This window comes from Sapajus apella, unplaced genomic scaffold (assembly GCF_009761245.1).
Source record: "Sapajus apella isolate SASKATOON/1434 unplaced genomic scaffold, GSC_monkey_1.0 scaffold10, whole genome shotgun sequence".
NCBI classification, from domain to species: domain Eukaryota; kingdom Metazoa; phylum Chordata; class Mammalia; order Primates; family Cebidae; genus Sapajus; species Sapajus apella.
In genome coordinates this window covers 36,402,401-36,427,315 of record NW_022436950.1, presented here as the reverse complement: position 1 = coordinate 36,427,315, position 24,915 = coordinate 36,402,401, and the positions used below count along the sequence as shown (strand labels likewise).

General features: G+C 36.4%; 1 protein-coding gene across 38 annotated transcripts in view; it reads left to right on the top strand.

The window, feature by feature from the left end:
• Positions 1–24,915, top strand: part of CARF (calcium responsive transcription factor) — an 89,250-nt gene that overhangs the window by 49,231 nt on the left and 15,104 nt on the right. For 36 of the 38 annotated variants that reach the window (XR_004269130.1, XR_004269129.1, XR_004269126.1 and 33 more), the window contains 8 exons: positions 264–393; positions 1,316–1,400; positions 7,190–7,379; positions 12,887–13,007; positions 15,454–15,597; positions 17,530–17,763; positions 19,765–19,927; positions 21,582–21,645. Coding sequence is in view for 15 of the 38 variants with exons in the window: in XM_032278608.1 (XP_032134499.1) it covers positions 264–393; positions 1,316–1,400; positions 7,190–7,379; positions 12,887–13,007; positions 15,454–15,597; positions 17,530–17,763; positions 19,765–19,927; positions 21,582–21,645 (1,131 nt within the window). In the remaining 23 variants the exon portion in view is untranslated. Of the gene's footprint in view, positions 1–263; positions 394–1,315; positions 1,401–7,189; positions 7,380–12,869; positions 13,008–15,453; positions 15,598–17,529; positions 17,764–19,764; positions 19,928–21,581; positions 21,646–24,915 lie in introns of those variants that run through there. The other 2 variants (XM_032278618.1, XM_032278617.1) reach the window with 2 other exon arrangements.

Here is a 24,915-nt window from a genome sequence, read left to right as displayed (position 1 = left end):
TCTTAATATACAATTATTTCTACTACTTTTATATCCTGTCTATTCAATATAAATTCTAAAACTTAATTATGAAATTATGATAGTCAGTATTATAATTTAAAGTAAACAAGTACCAGAGAAATTCTCAATAAAGCATTATTCCTTTTTCTCAATAAAGCATAAATTTTCCTTACCTATTACAAATACATAAGCTTTAGTTAGGTATATTCTTATGGTCTTATTCAAGATACTGATGTTACTTTTTTCTTGTTTTTGTTGTTGAGATGTCCCTGAAGAGAAACCCAGTGACAGAAACTTATCAACTGTAAGCGTGGATACTCTAGCTGACAATCCTAGCAATTACATTCTTCATCCACAGTCATCCTTCACATTGCCCAAAAAGTCAGTAACCAGGTGAGTCCATGCGAAAGAGGAGCTCATCTCTTAATATCGCCATGGAAGTCTTTTTACAGATTATCACATTTAAAGCTGGCTGAATATGGAGAAGATCAGAAAATAGACGGTACTGTCATCAAATATATCTTTAGTTATTTTAAGGCATCTTGGTAATAAGGAGGCTACTTTGGAAGCTATAAATGTCAGAAGCGCCATTTTTCCTCAGTGACATTTGTCATCTTTTGAAGCAGTATGAAAATTTTATTAATTTATTTAATCTGACGCTAACAGACTTTTTAGAATAAAGTAACGGTCATTATAGTTCCTAAAATTTTTTAATTGTTTAATCACATTTTTATGCATAGAATTTCTCTGTGGTAATGTGTTTAAAATTTTTTTTGCTTTTATTTCAGTTTTTGTTTTTCCTTTAAAATAAAACTATGATATTTTAGGGAAATATGTACATGGTTTATATTATTTAATTGTTCCATAAAAGTGTTTTTGAATTAAGACAATATTTTGACATTTAATCTTAGAACTTCATAATGTTACTTTTCACTTGATCTTAGCCAAAAGGCCAAGAAGTGACACATAATATTACTCTGAACTAGTCAAATTTATTTTTTTTTGATAAATGAAAACAGTTATATAATAAGAGTACAAAATAAGCTTTGGGAGAGATATATAAAACAGTTGAATTTGTTGGGACTACATGTTCCTGGAAGAAGAAACTTAGGTCTTTGACTTAGCAGTTAATAAAATAGTAATGGTTACAGAAAATGATAACTAAAATACCTATCAGATCAATCTGTAGTTATTGTTCAGATCTCTTATTGATAAGCTCAATATATTATCTTTGATATTAAGAAGATAAAGTAATTGAATGCATTTTGTGTGTTCATTGAACTACATGTTTATATATATTTCTCCCCTATCCCAGAATGCTGGAAGAACCTCTTGTGGCACCTCTTCAGCCACTTTCCTCTAACACACCTATATGGGCCTGCCGTCTCAGGAGCTGTGAGGTGAGTTAAAAATAATCGCTACCTAGAATTACTTAACTGGTTATAACCACAGTTCATCCCCAAATGCCACTGTTGAATACAACTAATATAGGCTATATTTACAATATTTTGTTTGTGTTTATGTTAAATCTGATCTCATTGATTCTTTAATTCTTAGAGATTCTAAGCTCTGTTAAAGCAGAGGTTATATAAATCTCTTAACATTTTACCATCATTTCTTCTCTTGCAACTCTTCCCTCGTAGTTCATGAAACTTCACTATCATGTTTCTCTGCAATACTTTTCAACTATTTCTTCTCTTTCTTTGCTTGTACTTATTTTTATTTTTATTTTTTTCATATTATCAGTAGAAAATTCTTCAAGGCCCACTTACTGACCTTGTCTTCTTTCTCTGTATTTTATCTTTTGGAGCACTTACCTACTTTGTTGACTGTCAACTCACATCTGTGAAAATGATGTCCAAGTCTGCATCACTTTGTTGTTTGTTTGTTTATTCAGACAGAGTTTCACTGTTTCCCCCGGGCTGGAGTGCAGTGGTGCAATCTCAGCCCACTGCAACCTCTGCCTCCTGGATTCAAGCAATTCTTGTGCCTCAGCCACCCAAGTAGCTGGGATTACAGGTGTGTGCCACCACACCTGGCTAATTTTTGTATTTTTAGCAGAGACAGGGTTTCACTATGTAGGCCAGACTAGTCTCAAATTCCTGACTTCAGGTGATCCACCCACCTCGACCTCCCAAAGTTCTGGGATTACAGGTGTAAGCCACCATAGCTGGCCACCAGTTTTTGAATTCTTCCTTCCTCTTGTCCCAGATATCTGGCTACTTGCTTGAAGGCTTATTTGAATTTTACCTCAAATTCACCATATCCCATACTGAAATCATCTACCATGTGACAAGTAGCTCCACTTCTGAAATTCCATGTGTGTGTAATGACGAGTACCATTTCTTTAGATAGCCAGGCATAATGTTTTATACTAATTTCGTCCTTTCCCACGTTTTAGATAGTCACCAGATTTTTCTTTTCTTTTCTTTTCTTTTTTTTTTTTTGAGATGGAGTCTCCCTCTGTCACATAGACTTGGGTGTAGAGGCACGATCTCAGCTCACTGCAACTTCCGACATCCAGGTTCAGGCAATTCTCCTCCCTCAGCCCCTTGAGTAGCTCGGGCTACTTGCGTGTGCCACCACACCCTGCTAATTTTTGTATTTTTAGTAGAGACGGGGTTTTGCTGTGTTGGCCAGGCTGGTCTCGAACTCCCAACCTCAAGTGATCTGCCCACCTCAGCCTCCCAAAGTGCTGGGATTACAGACATGAGCCACTTATGCCCAGCAGTAGTCACCAGGTTCTTTTAGTTTTTCCTTCAAAATGTCTTTTTCTTTTTGGTCCATTTTTCCATAGACCTTTTTCCTGTTGTGCTTGATTACAGGAATAGCCTTCCCTTTGACTCTACTGTTTCTTGACCCTAATGTTCATTTTTCTAAAAGTACTTGTATTTAAAGATTATTTTTATTGTCTTCTTTCAATGCCCAATAAATCTTGTTATTTTTTCCACATAATTTAGCCACTGTAGCTAGCTTTCAAAGCCTTTAATAATCTGGTATTGTCCTACTTTATTTCCTACTTTTCTCAAACTCATCTTCATTCTTGTTAACCTAGTCCTCCTGCTTTTGACAGATACTCCAGAATTTTTTTTTTTTTTTTTTGAGACGGAGTCTTGCTCTGTCACTAGGCTGGAGTGCAGTGGCACAATCTCGGCTCACTGCAACCTCCACCTCCTGGGTTCAAGTGATTGTTCTGCCTCAGCTTCCAGAGTAGCTGGGACCACAGGCTTGTGCCGCCACGCCTGGCTAATTTTTTTGTATTTTTAGTAGAGACGGGGTTTCACAATGTTAGCCAGGATGGTCTCAATCTCTTGACCTCTTGATCCGCCCGCCGCGGCCTCCCAAAGTGCTGGGATTACAGGCATGAGCCAGCACGCCCGGCCTCCAGAATCTTTCTTTAGCTCTCCCTTTACTCATTTTTATTTCCTTTTCCTGTGTGTCACTTTTTTCTTCTACTTGCCATTTCTAACAATTTTTTAAATCCCAGTGCAAGTCCTGCATATCTTTTCTATAAATTACCTAATGATTATTTTAGCCTTCACCTATTTCTCTCTTTAAATTCTTTAGTATTAATTGTCATTCTTAATTATTTACTAGCCTAAGCCAGGTGTGGTGGCTCACTCCTGTAATCCTAGCACTTTGGGAAGCCAAGGCAAGCAGATCACTTGAGGTCAGGAGTTTGAGACTAGCCAGCCTGGCCAACATGGCGAAACCCCATCTCTACTAAAATATAAAAATTAGCTGGGTGTGGTGGCGGGCACCTGTAGTCCCAGCTACTCAGGAGGCTGAGGCAGGAGAATTGCTTGAATTTAGGAGACAGGTTGCAGTGAGCCAAGATCATGCTGCTGTAACCCCAGCTTGCATGACAGAGCAAGACTCCGTCTCAAAAAAAAAAAAAAAAATTTGCTAGCTTGGGTTGTTCAGTGTTACATAACAATTAGACTTTTTGGGAAAGGGACCATGCCTATTCTATATACAAACCATAGATGGTAATAAATATTTAACTATCAGAATACTTCATTGTTTAGAACAAATCTTAAAATGAGGGAAAGAAAAATATTCTATTTTAATAGTTTGAGAAAATTTCTAATAAGAAACCTTATGCTGTGTATATTACATTTGTTAGGACATTATCGTTGTTGCTTTTCTAAGTAGAGTACGTATGTGTATGTACATATATGTGTGTGTGTATTTTTAGGTTTTTCTCCCCCTACTTTTTGTTAGTCATAGTTTTTTAATGGCTTCCTAAAGTTACTGTTGTGATTGTCTGATGAGGGTTTTAAAAATCATTATTGGGCCGGGCGCGTGGCTCACGCCTGTAATCCCAGCACTTTGGGAGGCCGAGGCGGGTGGATCATGAGGTCAAGAGATCGAGACCATCCTGGTCAACATGGTGAAACCCCGTCTCTACTAAAACTACAAAAAATTAGCTGGGCATGGTGGCGTGTGCCTGCAATCCCAGCTACTCAGGAGGCTGAGGCAGGAGAATTGCCTGAACCCAGGAGGCGGAGGTTGCAACGGTGAGCCGAGATCGCGCCATTGCACTCCAGCCTGGGTAACAAGAGCGAAATTCCATCTCAAAAAAAATAAAAATAAAAAATAAAAATCATTATTATAAACCTCATGGAATGCCATGGATATTAGAGCATTTATTAATACAATCATGCAACCAAATCACCTTATGTTACAACTATGGTGCCTTGTATGGCTTACCTAAAGTCATCATATATCTTGTAAGAAACTGGGTACTACTATCCAACAGACTTGAGTATGGTTGTCCAAGGTGAACAACCACTTCTTTACCAGTAAGGTGTTCTTTCTTCTCTCCCAAGCTCTATCAGTGATAAAATTTTTGGTTAATGGCTGAGGAAACATTTTCTGCCTTTGGTTCAAAATATTGTTTAGTAATCGTTTTTATTTTTTGAATTTCTCATTTAATAATGTTTGATTTGACCAAAAGTATATTAACTAGACAAATTTCAATACTGTACTAAAATGTTATCTTTAGGCCTATTTATAAGTATATATGGTTCTGATTATATTATTCTGATTTTTTTTATTTATCGACATATATTCTATTAATTTTATTTATAAATAAATTATAGTGTTACAGCTAAAATTTATACTCATTTATTTGTAGTGAATATTTTGATAAAGAGTTTTCTAGGCTAGCAGAAAAATTATAAACATAAGCATTTTCATTATTTTTAGAGGAAACTTCAGATAATGTGTTGTTTGGCATCAGATTATCTCTTAACTATTATGACCAAAAGTACAGCCACAACAGTATTTGATACCTTTTTATTTGTTAAATGTATTCTTCCAAAGTAAAATATTTAGTCTAATGAGGAAGAACAAGACTTCTTTGCCCACACCTCTTATTTCCTCTAAGGGGGAAACATACATGGAATCAATTCTAGGTCTATGCATTTCATTGTAAGAGACCACAGTTAACATATTTTGTGTTGGTATAGAAAAAGTTTCTCCTTGGTCGGGCATGGTGGCTCATGCCCATAATCCCAGCACTTTGGGAGGCCAAGGCGGGCGGATCACCTGAGGTCAGTAATTCAAGACCAGCCTGGTCAACATGGCAAAACACCATCTCTACTAAAAATACAAAAATTCACCAAGCATGGTGGCTGTAATCCCAGCTACTCGGGAGGCTGAGGCAGGAGACTTGTTTGAACCCGGGAGGTGGAGGTTGCAGTAAGCCGAGATTGTGTCATTGCACTCCAGCCTGGGCAAAAAAAGTGAAACTTCTTATCAAAAAAAATTAAAAAAAAAGGAAAAGTTTCTCCTCTAGTACAGGGATACTCAAATGGTTGTGTGTAGATAATATCAATTTATTTACATTATTTATGCCTTTTCTTGTTTCAGAAAGAATTTAAGAGAACTTACAAAATGTGTAAAATATATTAGCAAGGTAGAAATTAAAAGTGGGAGCTAAACAATAAAGACAAGAATGGGAACATAAAATAGAAGTCTTAAGAAAATACGTGTCTTAACCAACAGTGTGTGTATGTATACATATACTTGTCTGTAATCTAGGTATCTGCTTTTCAAAAGAGGAAATGTAGTTACTAAATCATGTGCCTGTTAGATTTAAAAATTATGCTTATTTTCGTAATACATAAGCAAACCATTAATTATTTTTGGTACTAAGACCAGACAAATTTCTCTCAGAGAAGGCTCTTTTTTTTTTTTTTTTTTTTTTAAGACATTTAGACAATGCTTTGCTCTGTTGCCCAGGCTGGAGTACAGTGGCACAATCTCAGCTCACTGCAACCTTTGCCATCCAGTTTCAGGGGATCCTCGTGCCTCAGCCTCCCAGGTAGCTGGGACTGCAGGCGAGTGCCACCACATCCAGCTAATTTTTGTATTTTTAGTAGAGACGTGTTTTGCCATATTGGCCAGGCTGGTCTCAAACTCCTGACCTCAGGTCATCTGCCCGCCTCAGCCTCCCACAGTGCTGGGATTACAGGTGTGAGCCACCAGTGGGCCTGGCCTCAAAGAAGGATCTTTATAAGAAGAATGTCAATATAATGAGCAAATTCATCTACATCATTTTTGTCAGTCAATCATAATTTTCATTTGGTTTCTAATAGATGCATGGCATCCTATCAAAATTAATCTCAGGGCTTCCATCCTTCCTACCTGCCTGCATTTTCTTCCTCTTCCTTCTTTCCTTCCTTCCATCTTTACCTCCCTCCTTCCTTCTTACCTTCCTCTTTCCTTTCTCCCCCCCACCGCACTCCACCAAAAAAAAAAAAACTCATTTCATTAAAGGAATGAAACCCACAGGGAATGAGCACTTTGTGGCTAGTTTTATGCTGATCTGGTTTGATCCAGGATAGAGTTTTAAGTATCAGAAATAATGGATATACATTATATGTTCTTGTAAGTTATCTTTTCTAAATATTCTTTCTCTCAAACAAGAAGTTGATAAAGATAGTATGGCAATGAGTTTGGCATTATATTCCCTAACAAATACCTACAAAATACCCATTTGATGATACTGGTTGAATTCAAATCAGACCCAGTGGTTGTAATAGACCATTGATCTGAGGGAACAAATGACATTGTCTTGTGAAAGGTGATGAGTCTTCCATCTGGGACAGCCATCTCATTATATTTATTATGCAATGAAGTGTATTTGCTAGTAATTTTGTTTAATTTCTACCACATGCAGAAAATTGGAGATTCATACCGTGGCTACTGTGTAAGTGAGACTGAATTAGAAAGTGTCCTAACATTTCACAAGCAGCAAACACAGAGTGTTTGGGGAACCCGTCAGTCTCCAAGTCCAGCCAAGCCTGCTACACGCTTGATGTGGAAATCCCAGTATGTCCCATATGATGGAATCCCATTTGTTAATGCAGGTACTTTTTTAAAGAATTATTTTAAAAGGTTCAGCAGCAGCCATAGTCCATTGTAAAAACGTGATTTTTCTAAGGTGATACATTTTTATTTTGGTAGCTGACAATTGAATGCTAATTGATTAAAATGTATATTAAACTAAAAAACACCTTATAGTAAATATAATTAAAGATTGCATTTTAATATATCAGTGAATAAATAAGACTTCTTTAATATATTGAAAAATAAAAATAAAATATTGAAATTGTAGTTAAACCTATTGATAAAATATTAAAAGCGCAATTTTATTTTAAATATGTTAAATATGTACATCAGCTGTGTTTTTTCCCCTTCAATTTAAATATTTTAGCCTTCTGTCTTAAATTATATTGTGGGAGAAATTTGTGTCTATTTTGTGTAGCTTGTAACTCTGAAGTTGACTATAGAATTTGTATACAATCTGGAGTTATAGAATTCTGATACTAAAGTTCTCAAGCATTAAGTGTGTTATGTACAGTATTCTTAGACACTGGGTTAGTGCTTACTAAGGGAGTAGAGTTTCAAGCAAACCTCTTAGACTAGAGTCCCAAATAATCTAAAACTAAGCAATTTATTTTAGGATTATGGGGGCACCAAATTAGGTGAAAGAGTTGCGGTTTCATCCTGGACCTCTGAGGTTTAATGAGAAATAAATGCTTAAGAGAAGATGAGATAAATGTAACCCCTTCTGCCTAAGTTTCATCAGTAGTCTATAAAAGAAATACAACATTAAAAATAAATGAGCTGGGTTTGTTTGTTTGTTTGTTTTAAAATTGGTGGCTCACGCCTGTAATCTCAGCACTTTAGGAGGCCAAGGCAAGGGGACTGCTTGAGCCCAGGAGTTTGAGAACTACCTGGGCAAAATAGGGAGACCCCATGTTTACAAAAAAATAATAAATTCGGGCTGGGCGCGGTGGCTCAAGCCTGTAATCCCAGCACTTTGGGAGGCCGAGGTGGGCAGATCACGAGGTCAAGAGATCGAGACTATCCTGGCCAGCATGGTGAAACCCCGTCTCTACTAAAAAAAATTACAAAAACTAGCTGGGCACAGTGGCGTGCGCCTGTAGTCCCAGCTACTCGGGAGGCTGAGGCAGGAGAATTGCTTGAACCGGGGAGGCGGAGGTTTCAGTGAGCCGAGATTGTGCCACTGCACTCCAGCCTAGCGCCTGGCAACAGAGTGAGACTCTGTCTCAAAAAAAAAAATAATAATAATAATAAATTAACTGGACATGGGGGCATGGGCCTGCAGTCCCAGCTATTTGGGAGGCTGAGGTGGAAGGATCACTTGACCCTTGGAGGTTGAGGCCCCAGTGAACTGTGGTCATGCCACTGCACTCCAGCCTGGGTGACAGAGTAAGACCCTGTGTATTTAAAAAAAAAAAAAAATTAATAAATAAAAAAAAATAAACTTGAAATCCTGTAGCCTTCCTTTTTTCCATCCTAGGTCTAATCTCCTTAACATTCCATAGGTAGCTACTACATGAATTTTCAGTTTATCTTTCTAGTGTATATTTTTATACTTTACCTTACATATTTGTATCTATAATAATGTATTTTATTGTTTTGGATTTTTAAAAAATGCATAAATAGTAACATGTAGGTCTTGCTTTGCAAATTTTTTTACTAGCCCTTATTCTTTTTTACATCTTTTTACATCTGTTGGTATTGATATTTATAAATCCTAGTTAATCGAGTTTAATCATTGTATAATACTCCAGTGTGTGACCAAATTATTTTTCTATTGATTATTTAGGTTGTTTACAACTTTTCATTATTACAAAGAATGCTGTCGTCAAAATTCCACAGTATACATACTCTAATGAAAAGCTGTGATTAGTTTTTCTAGAGTATATGCTTAAAGTAGAATTGCTGGTTGTGAATTATGCCCATTTCATCTTTACAAGATTATGTTAAAATTGTACTCTAAAGTGATTGTACAGGTCCAGAATCCCTTTGAAATTTTTTTGGACCAGGTGTATTTCAGAATTCTGATTTTTTTAAATGTAATGTGGTAACATTATGGAATACTCCTAGCAGGTATTCTATAGACCAGCAGTCCCTGATCTTTTTGGCACCAGGGACTTGTTATGTGGAAGACAGTTTTTCCACGAACCGGGCTGGGGGTTGGAGGATGGTTTGGAGATGATTCAAGCACATTACATTTATTGTATACTTTATTTCTATTATTACTACATTGTAATATGTAATGAAATAATTATACAACTCATTAGAATGTAGAGTCAGTGGGATCCCTGAGCTTGTTTTCCTGCAACTAGCTGGTCACAGCTAGAGGTGATTGGAGACAGTGACAGATCATCAGGCATTAGATTCTCATAGGGAGTGTGCAACCTAGATCCTGTGCATGTGCAGTTCATAATAGGGTTCTTGCTTCTATGAGAATCTAATGCTGCCACTAATCTGACAGGAGGCAGGGCTCAGGAGGTAATGCAAGTGATGGGGAGCAGCTGTAAATACAGATGAGGCTTTGCTGGCTTGCCCACTGCTCATCTCCTGCTGTGTGGCCTGGTTCCTAACAGGCAATGGACTGGTACTAGTCCGTAAGACTAAGAGGAATAAATAAAGAGAACTAAGAGGAATAAATAAAGATTATAAATAGCCTCACACAGCTCAGGCCTGGTGTTATAGCCAAATGAGTCCCAAAAAAATGTTCTCTGAGCTTTTTGGATTTCAGATTTGTACTTAAGGGCTTGACGATTTGTACCCATTCACTCCTGTCAGCAGTATGTGAAAATTTTATTTCTCCACATTTACTTCATGACTTAACATTGCCAGCTGTTTAAAAATCTTTTTTCTTTTCTTTTCTTTTTTTTGAAGCGGTTGACTCACTCTGTCACTTAGTCCGGAATATAGTGGTGCGATCTCAGCTCACTGCAGTCTCAACCTCCTTGGCTCAAGAGATCCTCATGCCTCAGCCTCCTGAGTAGCTGGGACTACAGGCATGTGCCACCATACTCAGCTAATTTTTGTATTTTTTTGTAGGGATGAGGTTTTGCCATGTCGTCCAGGCTGGTCTCGAACTCCTAAACTCAAGTAGTCTGCCCACCTTAGCCTCCCAAAGTGCTGGTGTTACAGGCGTGAGCCACTGTGCCTAGCCTTAAAAAATCTTTACATTATGGAAATTTTTACATGTCAATCAAAGTAGAGATAATAATATAAGAAACCCCATGACTCCCAGTATCTATCTTCCAGCTTCAACAACTATCAGTATATGGTCCATCTTGTCTCATATGCCTTCACTTCCTCATTCCCTAGATGATTTTATAGCACGTTTTCAGATATCATTCCATCTGTAATTACTAAAGTATATGGTATATACTAAAGTATATATCTCTAAAAGATAAGGACTCCTTATATGTGTGTATGCATGTGTGTGTACACAAACATACATATATGACAATTCCATTATCACACTTAATATGATAATTAACAGTAACTTTTTAATGTTATAAAATGTTCAGTGTTTACATTTTCCCACTTATCTGACAGTTTTCCCCCTTCAGAGGTTGTTCAAATTCAAATCCAACAGGGTCCACAGCTTGCATTTAGTTAATAAATCTCTTAAACTTCTTTTTATTTGGAGATTTCTCTCCTCTTTGCCTCTAGGTAGTTTGTTCTATAATATTTGTCATATGTTGGGTTTTGCTGATTCCATCTGTTTGATGTAGTTTTTGTTCTTTATCTCTTGTGTTTTCTGTAAACAGATCTAGAGCCTTGATTAAATACAGATTTGATTTTTTCAAGAATACCTCCTAGGTGTGCTGTGTACTTATTGCCATCTGTGTGTCTCTCTGTGGTGTTCAGATTGATCAGTGGATTCAGTTGTTTTAGGGTATTGTCAAATATTTTTATTTTTGCCAGTCTGAGGAGTATGAGATAGTATTTTACTATTGTTTTAATTTGCATTTCCCTGTTTACTAGTAAAGTTGAACATCTTTTTATTTGTTCATTTACTACCTTTTTTTTCTTCCGACTTGGCTATTCATAGCCTTTGTCCATTTTTCTGAATGGTTGTTAATGATTTATGATTGATTGTAGTCTATATAGTAATTCTGCATGGGGACTCACTGTGTTATATATGTTATAAAATGCTATTTCTCAAACTATTGCTTTTATATTTACTTATGGTGTCTTTTAAACAGAAGTTTTTATATTTTAATGTCAGCTTAACATTTTTATTAGTAATTGTTGTTTTTATTTTATATTTTAAAAGTTTGTTGTATCCTAGAGTAGCATAGGATATTAAACTTAAAATCTTAAGTTATATAATTTTCACATCTACTTATTTGTATTATCTATTGCTGTGTAACAAATTATTCCAAACTTGGTGGCTGAAAACAGCAAACATTTATTATCTCACAGTTTCTATGGATCAGGAACCCAAGAGTGACTTAGCAAAGTGGCTCTGCCTCAGGTTCTCTCACAAGACTGCAACTAAGGTGTTGGCTGAAGCTGCAGTCATCTCATGACTTGACTGAGGGAGGGTCTGCTTTCAGATTCACTCTTTTGGCTGTCAACAGGCCTTATTCCTTGTCATGTGGGCCTTTCCACAGAGCTCCCTTACCATATGGCAGCTGATTACACCCAAAGAGAACAATTCAAGGAAGGGCAAGAGAGAGTACCCAAATGGAAGTTACAGCCTTTTTATAACCTAATATCAAAAATAACTTCTTATCACTTCTGCCATATTTATTAGATGTAAGTTAATAAGTCTAGCCCTTGTTTAAGGGGAGGGGATTACTCAAAGACATGAATACTAGAGGGCATGGATTACTGGAGGCTATCTTAGGGCTGGTTGCTATATTAACAGCCCAAATAAAAATAAGAAAATAATTATAAAAGGAAAGAAAATTTAAATGATATTAATATTTATTAACTCAATGTAACATTTACTCACTATTTATAAAGTGGTATAAAAACCACGTCAGGCGGGGGTGCAGTGGCTTATGTGTCTAATTGCAGCCCTTTGGGAGGCTAACACAGATGGATCACTTGAGGTCAGGAGTTCAAAACCAGCCTGGCTAACATGGCAAAACTCCATCGCTACTAAAAATAGAAAAATTAGCCTAGCATAGTGGCACACACCTGTAGTCCCAGCTACTCAGGAGGCTGAGGCAGGATAATCTCTTGAACCCAGGAGGTGGAGGTTGCATTGAGTCGAGATTGTGCCACTGCACTCCAGCCTGGGTGACAGAGTGAGACTCCATCTCAGAAAAAAAAAAAAAAAATTATATGCCAGTAGACATTCAGTAAATGTGATATTCACTAATTTTCTTACCATAATTATGGTACATTTGGTAAATTTTAAAATAAACTTTTATGTTTGTACATCTTAATAAGACCTTAATGTTTTCTTTCCTTAAAGCTGTGTACTTGAAAGATTTTGACATTGCCACCACCAAGTTACTTTTAATCTAGTGTCTAGAATAGATGGACACTTGAATTAATATCAATAGTTGGTTTTGGCCCACAGGGAGTAGAGCTGTGGTAATGGAGTGTCAGTATGGGCCAAGAAGAAAAGGTTTCCAGTTAAAAAAAATCAGTGAGCAGGAAAGCAGGTCTTGTCAGCTCTACAAAGCCACTTGTCCAGCTCGGTAAGCTTTATTTTCTTTTGTTTGTTTTTTATTAAGTACTTATTTTTGAATAGCTAATACAGATATTTTTTATTAGGTTTATACATTATCAAAAAGTATACAGTGAATTCTAAGTTTTCTCTTACCCCTTTTGTTGTGTCTTTAAAGCAACAACTCTTAACTAGTTTTTTGAGTCATCTTTCAAAGATATTCTGTGTATATGGATGCATATAATGGCAGAGAGATAGAGATCTCCTCTACCCCTGTCAATGTTGTTGAAAACCTGTAAAGCTCACTAATATTTTCTTTCCTTAAACTTAGATAATAGTGTACCTTTTTTCTTGATATGAATTCACATAGATTCTCAATCTGAATACCTATTATGCTACATACTAGTGTGAATGTAATGACTTACACTTTGCTTTTTTTTTTCATTTTCAGTATCTCAAAGCTGACTCCATATATGTACATAAAAGTACTGTTTTTTAATAGCCATATAATATTCCATTTATGGATAAATTATTTAATTCACATAAGCTGTGAAAAGTATTCTTTATTAATGCTATACAAAGCTGCAGTTATTAACATTGTACATATTTGTGCACTCCTACAAATGTTTCAGTAGGAAAAATTCCTGGAAATGAAATTGCTAGGGTAAAGGCTGTATCTTTTAAAAATGTTGGCAAGTGTTGCATAGTTGCTTTTTAGAGCGATTTTATCAATTTACCAGCAGATTATCAGACCAACATAGTAAGTTTTAGATAGGACTACAGAGTAGTCATTGCTCTGAATAAAAATGAAAAATGTGAACCAATGAAAGATTTTATAATATCCTTAAATTTTTTAGACATTGAAAGTATTTTAAGACTTTTAAAATATGTTGAAAGTGTTTTAAACTATTAGGTAAAATAAAAAATTTAAAAGGTAGTATGTAGTGGTTGGACTTAGCTGATCTTTGAAACACTTTTAAGATCACATCTCATGTTATAAATACCTCAGCATTCTCAAGAAGTTTTTAAAGCCCATTTACAACAAGGTTTATCATATTTAATCCTATAATATTAACTTTAGGTAATATTTAAACCTGACTGTGAAACAAACTTTCAGTTGCTTTTTTTTTTTTCCATTTGAAACTTGTCAGTTGCTTCTTAAACATAAGCAATATAAAAACTTTAGGTATAACTTGGGAGAAAACCTCTATATGTAAAGAAATAATTTCATTTTCCATTATTCTGCAAGTACTTTTTGAGTATCTACTCTGTGCCCAGAAACTACATTGGGTGCCATAGGAAGGAAGGAAATCAAAAGAGGAATTAAATTTTACTTAATCCCAGAGAATGGATCAGGAAACAAAAACTAGTAGACAACATGATAGCATAGAATATAGTGTGAAATATATTATTTAACTACCTATTTAGGTTTTTAAAGAAGGAATATATCCATACAAATTCATGGCAGTAAAGAAAGTACAATTTAAAGTGGATGTTGAAGTTTAAATTGAATTTGGGTAGATAGAAAGTTAGAGAGATGATATTGTAGGTTAGGAAAACCATATAAATAAAGCTACAGAGGCCGGGCGCGGTGGCTCATGCCTATAATCCCAGCACTTTGGGAGGCCGAGGATGGCGGATCACTTGAAGTCAGGAGTTCGAGACCAGTCTGACCAACATAGTGAAATTTTGTCTCTACTAAAAATACAAAAAAAATTAGGCATGGTAGCACGTGCCTGTAATCCCAGCTACTTGGGAGGTTGAGGCAGGAGAATCGCTTGACTCTGGGAGGCAAAGGTTGCAGTGAGATGAGATTGCACCATTGAACTTTGGTCTGGGCGACAGAGTGAGACTCTGTCTCAAAAAAAAAAAAAAAAATTACAGAAGAATTAACCTGGTTGGTATTACATTAGGAACATTGAGGAGGAATATTGAGAGGAACATTGAGAAGATGAACTTTACAGGAAAAGAAATTTTATATTTTAAGTAATATAACGGAAGATTAGATAAATAAATTAGAATCATACGTAATGCCTTGAATGCTGCCAAGAAATTTGTACTTAATTAAAGAGCAGGCAGATTCTTCAACAGAGGAATATAAATGTGAAGAATCATTGTGACATTGAATTATCGAGTGGATTTAAGTAATGAAAGATTGGAGGCACAGGCCTGGGAGGAGGCTATTAAAGTAATCCAGGAGTGAGATGATTTTGGCTTCCAAGAGAATGAAGAGAAGGGGCAAATCTAGGGTAAAAAATGGTAAAACCTGTAAGTAGCTAGATATTTTTACTCAAATCATGTTTACTTTTAATTTGCTAAGTGTTAATGCAACTGAGAATATGCCATATATTTTAGATAAGCCTCTGAATGCTTTCCAGATAAATTGAATTTTCTCTAAGCTTAAGACTTGATTGATAAGATAGATTTTCTTGAGATTATAATATAATGAAACAAATTCTTCTTTATCTTGTATAAAGGATTTACATTAAAAAGGTACAGAAGTTTCCTGAATATAGAGTTCCTACAGACCCCAAAATTGACAAGAAAATTATCAGAATGGAGCAGGAGAAAGCCTTTAACATGCTAAAGAAGAACATGGTAGATGCTGGTGGTGTTCTTAGGTATGACCTTTGTATAGTTCTTTTATTTTACAAATTAATTAGCTCAATTTCCAAGAATTCTTTTGTAAGGGAAATTACACTTTTCCAATTATTTCATTAAGTAATGGTTTTGTAAGGTAGAGATATCAATAGTAGTTCCCTAAATATTAAATTGATTTGCCACTGTATAAGCCATTGAATTTATCAGCCACAAGTTGTAGATAATTCAGACCAAAGAATTATACCATACTGTATAACATATACTCTATATGCTATATACCATGTGAAAGCTTTTTTTCAAAATGACAAAGACATATTTAATACATTTTATTATATGTTTAGTACCTTGATTTAGATACTTACTGTAAGAAACTGCAGCCATCTCATTTTTTTAAGCTCATCTTTGATTACTTACGGCAGCCAGAAATGAATTCTAAGCCCTAAATAAAATTCCATTTTATTCCTTTTATGCTTTAGGTTTTAAATAAGAAATATTAACATTCTTTTATACTTCCTTTTGTGTTAGTCTAGGTGAATAATTTATTATTGTATAATGCATTTAAGTGTATGGTATATAGTTTTTGTGTGATCTTTAAAAAAATTTTTAGGCATGTGAAAAATAAATTGAGCCAATAATTAGAACCTTCAATAAAAGTCAAATATATCACTAAAAAAAATTAGATCCTATAGTTTGAAGAACATTTCGTATAATTTTTTTTAATTAAGAATTTTTTTTTATTTTTAAAATTTATTATTATTATTATTTTTAAAGACGGGGTTTCACCATGTTGGTCAGGCTGGTCTTGAACTCCCGACCTCAGGTGATCCACCCACCTTGGCCTCCAAAGTGCTTGGATTACAGGCATGAGCCACCACGCCTGGCCAATTTTTTTTTTTTTGTGTTCTTTTTGAGACGGAGTTTCTCTCTCGTTGCCCAGGCTGAAGTGCCATGGCATGATCTCGGCTCACTGTAACCTCCGCCTTCTGGGTTCAAATGATTCTCCTGCCTCAGCCTCCCAAGTAGCTGGGATTACAGGCATGCACCACCACATCCAGCTAATTTTGTATTTTTAGTAGAGATAGGGTTTCTCCATGTTGGTCAGGCTGGTCTTGAACTCCCAACCTCAGGTGGTCTACCCACCTCAGCCTTCCAAAGTGCTCGGATTACAGGCATGAGCCACTGCACCCTACAATTGCGTATACTTTTTAAGTAGGCAATATCAGTCATTGTAAGAATTTTATACAGAAATATCAATTAAAGCAGTATCCTATCAGATGAGTTCATTTTCCTACCGACTTTTTTTTTTTTTATATGACTCTCCAAGAGATCTTCATTCACCTTTAGTTAATTGTTTTGCTTACTTGGCCAACAGGAGCTGGGAGTGCTGTAGAAGCAGCCTGTTGAGCTCCTATGAGGGAAGAATCTACCATAAACCTCAATCTTGACAGGTTCTATTGTAAATTATATACACTCTTTGGTTGGAAGGATGGTAGGTGTAACAGAGAATTGTAATTTGGGACAAACGTTTGATGAATGGGAAAATACACAGTTCAAAAGATAGTGATTTACAATGTCTTCTCTTTATTTTGAGGTAAAATTTACCTAATATGAATTTTTTTCTCATGAACCTAAAACAAGACAATATGAAACTTAAAATGCCATTTTCATATATACTTAAAATCCCTGTAGGGAGCTCAACTGTAGGGCCACAGTGAAAGTCCATAAATATTTACAAAGATTTTAATTTAATTGGATAAAGCAGAACTTAGAAGAGTTAAGCAGAGATCATTTTAAATTTTATTTGATATGAAATAATCATATATAATTTTCTTAAAGGATTAATTCTTTTTATGAGTATTAACCTAAGTAATTATGATTCCTACCTTGGTTTAATAATATTAAATAATTTTAGTGTTTAAATTTCAGTAATTTTAAATATTTTCTCTTACCAGGTGGTATGTACAGTTACCTACACAGCAAGCTCATCAGTATCATGAATTAGAGACTCCCTGCCTCCCTTTGTCACCTTCTCCTTTTCCTGTGTCTGCTCTTGAAGAAGAGGAAACTGCAGTTAGAGATGAGAATTGTGCATTACCGTCACGTTTACATCCTCAAGTAGCACATAAGATTCAAGAATTAGTATCACAGGGAATAGAACAAGTATATGCAGTAAGGAAACAGCTAAGGTACAACAGAAGCACGTTGTTCTTTTACATTTTTTAGTTTTGTTTGTTGCTTTAAATAATACAGTGAACATTGGAGATATTTTCCAAAATATATGCTATCAGGGTAGATAAGGAATATAGTTTATTAATTTATTAAAATAATCATTTATAAACTTTTCTAGTATGTGCTTGGCAAGCAATAGTGTAATATGGTTTATTATCTTTCTAATTACTCACTTGATATATTCTATATTCGGATTTGGCAAATTGGACTATTTCTAAATGATGTATATATTGAATTATTTAATAAATACTTTTAAAGAAAAAAACCTTTGTAGAACCAAAGATTTTAAAACCTAGACCAAGATACGTATTTCAGACTATTTGAAATGCAGTTAAATTTTATTAGAACACAAGAATTTGGATAGTTCTTTGTCTAGTGAAATTTTATTTGTAGTACTCTGGTCTATGTTTTTTGATCCTCAGGAAATAATAATTACATAAGCAATTATATAATTATTTATTATGTGTGTGCCAGGTACTGTGCTAGGCTTTTTACATGTACGATCTCATTTAGTCTTACAACACCACTAAGAGTTGGTATATTTATCTCAGTTCTACACATGAGAAACTGGAATCTCAGAGTGGTTACATAATTGGCTTAAGAGGGAGTGGCAGAACTTAAATTTAGGCCTAACTCTATAGCCTATGCCCATTGCCATGGTGATTTATGATACTTAGTCTTCCTCTTACTGATTATTGTGTAATCTGATCTAAATAACAAATTGAATATAGTAAGTCCTCTCTTAAAGTCATCAATAGGTTCTTGAAAACTGCTGCTTTAAGTGAAAGGAAATACAGCAGGTCCTTGAGTAATATCATTCTGTTCAACGCCTTTTCTTTTCTGTTTTTTGTTTTGTTTTTTTTTTTTTTACTTTTCCTATAAAAGAGACAGGGGTCTTGCTATGTTGCCCAAGCTAGTCTTGAAGTCCTGATCTCAAGTGATCCTCCCAAATAGCTGGGATTCCAGGAGAGAGCCACTGCACCTGGTTCAGTGTCGTTTTGTTATAGCATTGGAAAAAATAATTTGGTTTTGTTTTAAGTCCTTTCGTTTAAGGTCTCAGTTTCCAGGAACCTATCAATGATGTTAACTGAGAACTTACTATAATTTCTGGAATTATTTCCTAACTAATACATGACTTTTCTATTTAGCAGTTTTCTTACACATTTTATATTTATTTCCACTGGGGCATCATTAGCATAAGGCAAAAATTTGGAAAAGCCATTCACTATTACTAAACCTGAATCTTAAGAAGAGAAGTATAATACAGCTCTGCTATTTGGTCCACCAAATATAATAAGCATATATATGTTATGTTTTCATTTCTTTTATGTATTTATTTTTTATACAATTCAATAACAGTGCTGCCTTCTATTTATGTCTTTGTCTTCGTGTAAAATTCAAGCCCATCATATTTCATATAATATTAATTGGTGCTTTTGGAAACAATATAACATGATGTTTATGCACATAACCTGAGTATAGGCCTGAGCTCTCTTATACTAGTAGGTGTATGATTTTGGGCAAATTATTTCACTTCTACAGCCCTCAGTTCTGTCATCTGTACAGTAGGAATGATAATTGTACCTATGTCATTGACCATTAAGGGTTAAAGGAGATATTTGATGTGAAGTGTTCCATACAGTGCCTGACATAGTAAGCATGAAAAACATTATTATACTTAAACTGAAAATAATGGGTTTATTTAAATCCATAAAAATATCAAAGCTCACTCTAATATACTAGTTGTTTTACCAGTGAAAATATTGCATTTCTATAGTCTACATTAATTCTATGATGTAATGTATGGAAAAATTTTAAGTAGGAAAATACAGATTTTTTACAGAACTCCAAACCATACTTTATAAGAGTTTATACTAAAAGAGAGCCTTTCTCTCTTTTGATCTAAAGGCATATTGCTAAATAGTTTATGTCTTTATTCCATTTTATATTTTTTACAGAAAATTTGTGGAAAGGGAACTGTTCAAACCCGATGAGGTACCTGAAAGACATAACTTATCTTTTTTTCCAACTGTAAATGATATAAAAAATCACATCCATGAGGTACAGAAATCATTGCGAAATGGAGATATGGTATATAACTCAGAGATTATTCCAGCAACGGTATGATTACAACCATAATTCCTTATTTTATTACAGAGTCTTTATCAGCTTCTATTAATATTTAGATTAATAAGAATGGCTACTATTAGGCTATCTGAATAACTGCAATGTGAGAAACTATAGTAGGCCGGGTGTGGTGGCTCACACCTGTAAGTAATCCTAGCACTTTGGGAGGCCAAGACAGGTGGATCACCTGAAGTCAGGAGTTTGAAACCAGCCTGGCCAACACTGTGAAATCCCATCTCTACTAAAAATACAAAAATTAGCCAGATGTGGTGGTGGGCACCTGTAGTCCTAGCTACTCGGGAGGCTGAGGCAGGAGAAGCACTTGAATCCAGGAGGCAGAGATTGCAATAAGCCGAGATTGTGCCATTGCACTCCAGCCTAAGTAATAAGAGCGAAACTCTGTCTCAAAAAAATAAATAAATACAGTTGTTCATACCTGATTACCCAAAGTGATAATGTTGGCTCTGTATACCATCTGTGGATATCAGTTTAACTCACTTTTTTTTTTGAGATGGAGTCTCTCTCTGTCACTCAGGCTAGAGTGCAGTGGCATGATCCCGGCTTACTGCAACCTCCATCTCCCACGTTTAAGCAATTCTCCTGCCTCAGCCTCCCAAGTAGCTAGGATTACAGGCCTGAGCCACCACGCCCAACCAATGTTTTATATTTTTAGTAGAGGCGGGTTTCACCATGTTGGCCAGGCTGGTGAACAGGCAGGTTTCACCATGCTGGCCAGGCAGGTTTCACCGTGTTGGCCAGGCTTGAACTCCTGACCTCACGTGATCTGCCCTCCTTGGCCTCCTAGAGTGCTGGGATTACAGGTGTGAGCCAGTGTGCCTGGTGTTAACTCATAGTTTGATATGGTAGTTTCTCCCTGAATGTTAGTCGCTTCTGTGAAAATTTTGCCTACTCTGAAGAGATTACTATAATTACCCAGAAATGACTAATTACAGTGCAGGCAGTGATTATGGCATTAAAATCTGAGGTGCAATATCTTTTGTTCTCTTAACTTCTGTTATCCAAATGTAGCATCTGAATAAATAAGGATATTTCAAAAGCTAGAACTATTTCTTGCAATCCACAACTCTCTACTTGGTCTTTTTTCTTTTTTTGTTGAGATAGAATTTCACTCTATCACCCACGTAGAATGCAGTGGCACGATCACAGCTCACTGCATCAATGACCTCCCAGACTCAAGCAGTCCTCCCACCTCAGCCTTCTGGTAACTGGGACTACAGGCACCAGCTATCACAGCCAGCTAATTTTTTAATTTTTTGTAGAGACAGAGTCTCACTTTGTTGCCCAGGCTAGTCTCAAACTCCTGGCCTCAAGCACTTCTCCAGCCTTGGCTTTCCAAGCCTTGCAGACATGAACCACTGTACACAACCCCATAACTCTTAAGTATCAAAGTGTTAGAAGCTGTCCTTGTCATCTACACTTGCTGTCCAAATTCTTGCTATCAGAACTCAGGAATTTAGTGTATTTGTATAGTAAAGTATACTTGTGCTTGGAGAATATGAACAAGTGAAGAGAGTAGTTGCAGAATAAATCACATACTCTGAATAAAATATGATAGTTGTAATGATGTCTTAAGATATTTTTCAATATAAGAGCTTTATGTTTACTGAAATCAGTATCCCCATTTCAGCTTCAGTGGACTACAGACAGTGGGAATATTCTCAAAGAGACTGTGACAGTTACATTTGCAGAAGGTAGGTTTACTTGAATACCTTTAAAATATAAATTTAAACAGTGTTTAACTGAAAGGAACTTAAGATATTATCTCATCTAATCAAATTTTATAGATAAAGAAACCAGGATCCAAAGAGGTAGGAGCAGCTATGTTAGGGTTTATCAACATACTTCTTGCTATTTAAATTTCCTCTTATACTTTGCTTTTAATCCTTTTTTATGACTGAAATTTTGAAGCTGATAACTAGCATAGTTAACTGTAGCTAATTCATTATGAGTCTGGCTAATTCCAGTAGTAAGAACTCTAAGATGCCCTGATCTGGGAACTATGGTCCATTTTATGGTTGCTTTTTCTCATGTGTTCTTACTGCTGTGCCCCTTCAATATTCTAAATTTATTTCCACCCTTTTGCTTGTGTTCTCTTTTCTGGAAATGTCTTTTCTTTTCTGCATGGCAAACTCCTCTTAGTACTCAAATTGTAGTCTCTTTTAAGTACATTCTTAACTTCACCCCCTGTATAAAGTTAAACTTCTGAATTTATTTTTTTGTTTTTGAGATGGACTCTCGCTCCACCACCTTGGCTAGATTGTGCAGTGGCACGATCTCAACTCACTGCAACCCTTGCCTTGTGGGTTCAAACGGTTCTCCTGCCTCAGCCTCCCAAGTAGCTGAGATTACAGGCGCACACCACTATACCTGGCTAAATTTTCTATTTTTGGTAGAGACAGGGTTTCGTCATGCTGGCCAGGCCAATCTCAAACTCCTGACCTCAGGTGATCTACCCACCTTGGCCTCCCAAAGTGCTGGAATTATAGGCGTGAGCCACTATGCCTGGCCAAACCTCTGAATTTCTATAATGAGCAACTGACTGATAGCATTTACTGAGCGCAGCATCACTGGCAAAAGAAGAGAGCATTGGTAGGGCAGGAGAGAGAATAAAGGACTAAATAGGTTTGTAAAGTTGAGTATCAGAGCCATTTCAATGGAGTGGATTGGGAGGAAGCCATGTTAGGGTGAATGGGAGATGAGTGAAGGAGTAGGGACTCCTTGAAAAGTGCACCACTTTTTCAGGAATTTTGCAATGGAGAATGGGGTTGAGGGAAGATATTTTAAGACAGTAGAGAACTGAAAAGATAGATAAGATGGTGATGGGAAGTTGAAGAAACTTCTGTTGGCTTCCCTTTTCTCTTTAAATAAGAGTGCTAAAGATAAAGAAAGTCTTCAAGACGGGTGCCATAGATTTGAGGGAAATGCAAATTAAATTAAAAATTATCCCGGATAGGGACTGAAACATTGCTAGATACAGGTGAAGGCCCAATCAGAGTTAGTAGTGAATTGGCATTAGTGGTAATAGTGAGTTTGTTTTTCAGTGGTACTCGACTTCCCATGTATTGGTGCAGGAAGCCATTTTCATCCAGATTCAGGGTTTTACTGGAGGGATATGACCCAAGGACAGACAGACGAGAGTTTAGGTACTTGTAAAGAGTGACTGAAATTGTAGACCCAAGACCGTAAGCTGGATGGGGAAATAATTTTACTAAGAAAGAGGTTGATGGATCTGAAGAAAACTTGAGGAATTAATTGACTGGAGGTTCACATGAGGTTGAAGAACAATTGTAGTGAAGTACCGGAGCAAAATCTCTGGAAGAGTAAGAGGTTGTAGCTGGGCTCGGTGGCTCACGCCTGTAATCCCAGCCCTTTGGGAGGCCGAGGCAGGCAGATCATTTGAGGTCAGGAATTTGAGATTAGCCTGGCCAACATGGTGAAACCTCGTCTCTACTAAAAATACAAAATTAGCTGGGTGTGGTGGCACGCACCTGTAATCCCAGTTACTCAGGAGACTGAGGCAGGAGAACCGCTTGAATCCTGGAGGCCAAGGTTGCAGTGAGCTGAGATCGTGCCACTGCACTCTAGCCTGTATGACAGAGCAAGACTCTGTCTCAAAAAAAGAATAAAAATAAAAAATGTATAAGAATAAGCGATTGTGATCAGAGAATGAGATGTTCAAACTTGAGATTTTAGAGGTAGGATCATCCAGAGTATGATGATAGTGGTGGGTGACTACAGCAGTGAAGTAAAAGGACATTAATAATGAAGAAGCCAAGAAATGTGTAAGTGCTGTTTAATCCTCTCAGTGGTCCATCGAGAAAGGACTCTTATGCTGATTTTACAGATGAGAAAGCTGAAGCTTAGAAATTGAGATATAGGACAGGTGCGATGGCTCACACCTCTAATTCCAGCACTTTGGGAGGCCGAGGCAGGTGGATCACCTGAGGTCAGGAGTTCAAGACCAGCCTGGTCAACATGGTAAAACCCTGTCTTTACTAAAAATACAGAAAGTAGCTGGTCATTGTGTCATATGCCTGTAGCCCCAGCTACTCAGGAGACAGAGGCAGGAGACTCACTTGAACCCAGGAGGCAGAGGATGCAATGAGTTGAGTTCACACCACTGCACTCCAGCCTGGGCAACAGAGCAAGACTGTCTTACAAAAATAAATAGAAACTGAGTTATATAGCATATTGAAGGTCACACAGAAAGCCAATGCTTAAATCCCTTCTTTTCTGATACTATGGCCATTTTAAAATTAGTCATTTGTATTATGGAAGCAATAAATATTCATTGATAATTAGGGTTTCTGTTGCTTTTTTGAGACAAGATTTCACTCTGTCACCCATGCTTGAGTGCAGTGCCATGATCTTGCTCATTGTACCCTCTGCCTCCGGGGCTCCAGCGATCCTCCCACCTTAGTCTCCCAAGTAGCTGGAACTATAGGCACATGCCACCACTCCTGGCTAATTTGTGTATTTTTACTAGAGACAAGGTTTCACCATGTTGTCCAGGCTGGTCTCAAACTCCTGGCCTCCAGTGATCCACCTGCCTTGGCCTCCCAAAGTGCTGGGATTACAAGCGTGAGCCACTTCACCCGCCCGATAACTAGTTTTTCATTAACTTAAAGAGATGAATATATTTGGGTTAATGTGTAAGAATTACATGACAATGATTCAGATTCCCTATGATTAGTTTAAATTTGAGGTGTTAGGAAAACAGAGTTTTAATTTTTATTTATACCAAAATGAGTTATTGAAAGAAATTTAATGCTGTTATCATTGAAGACCAATTTTTTCAGGTATTGTTCTAGTTACTAGGGCTACAAAAGGTGAATTAAGTTTGATGTTTATAATTGAGAAGCACCATAGATTTCACACATCTAGAGAAGTTTAGGTATAGTCCGGCATTACAGTATGGGGGATGGACTAGAGTTACAGATACAGTGTCTTTCAAGGTAAAA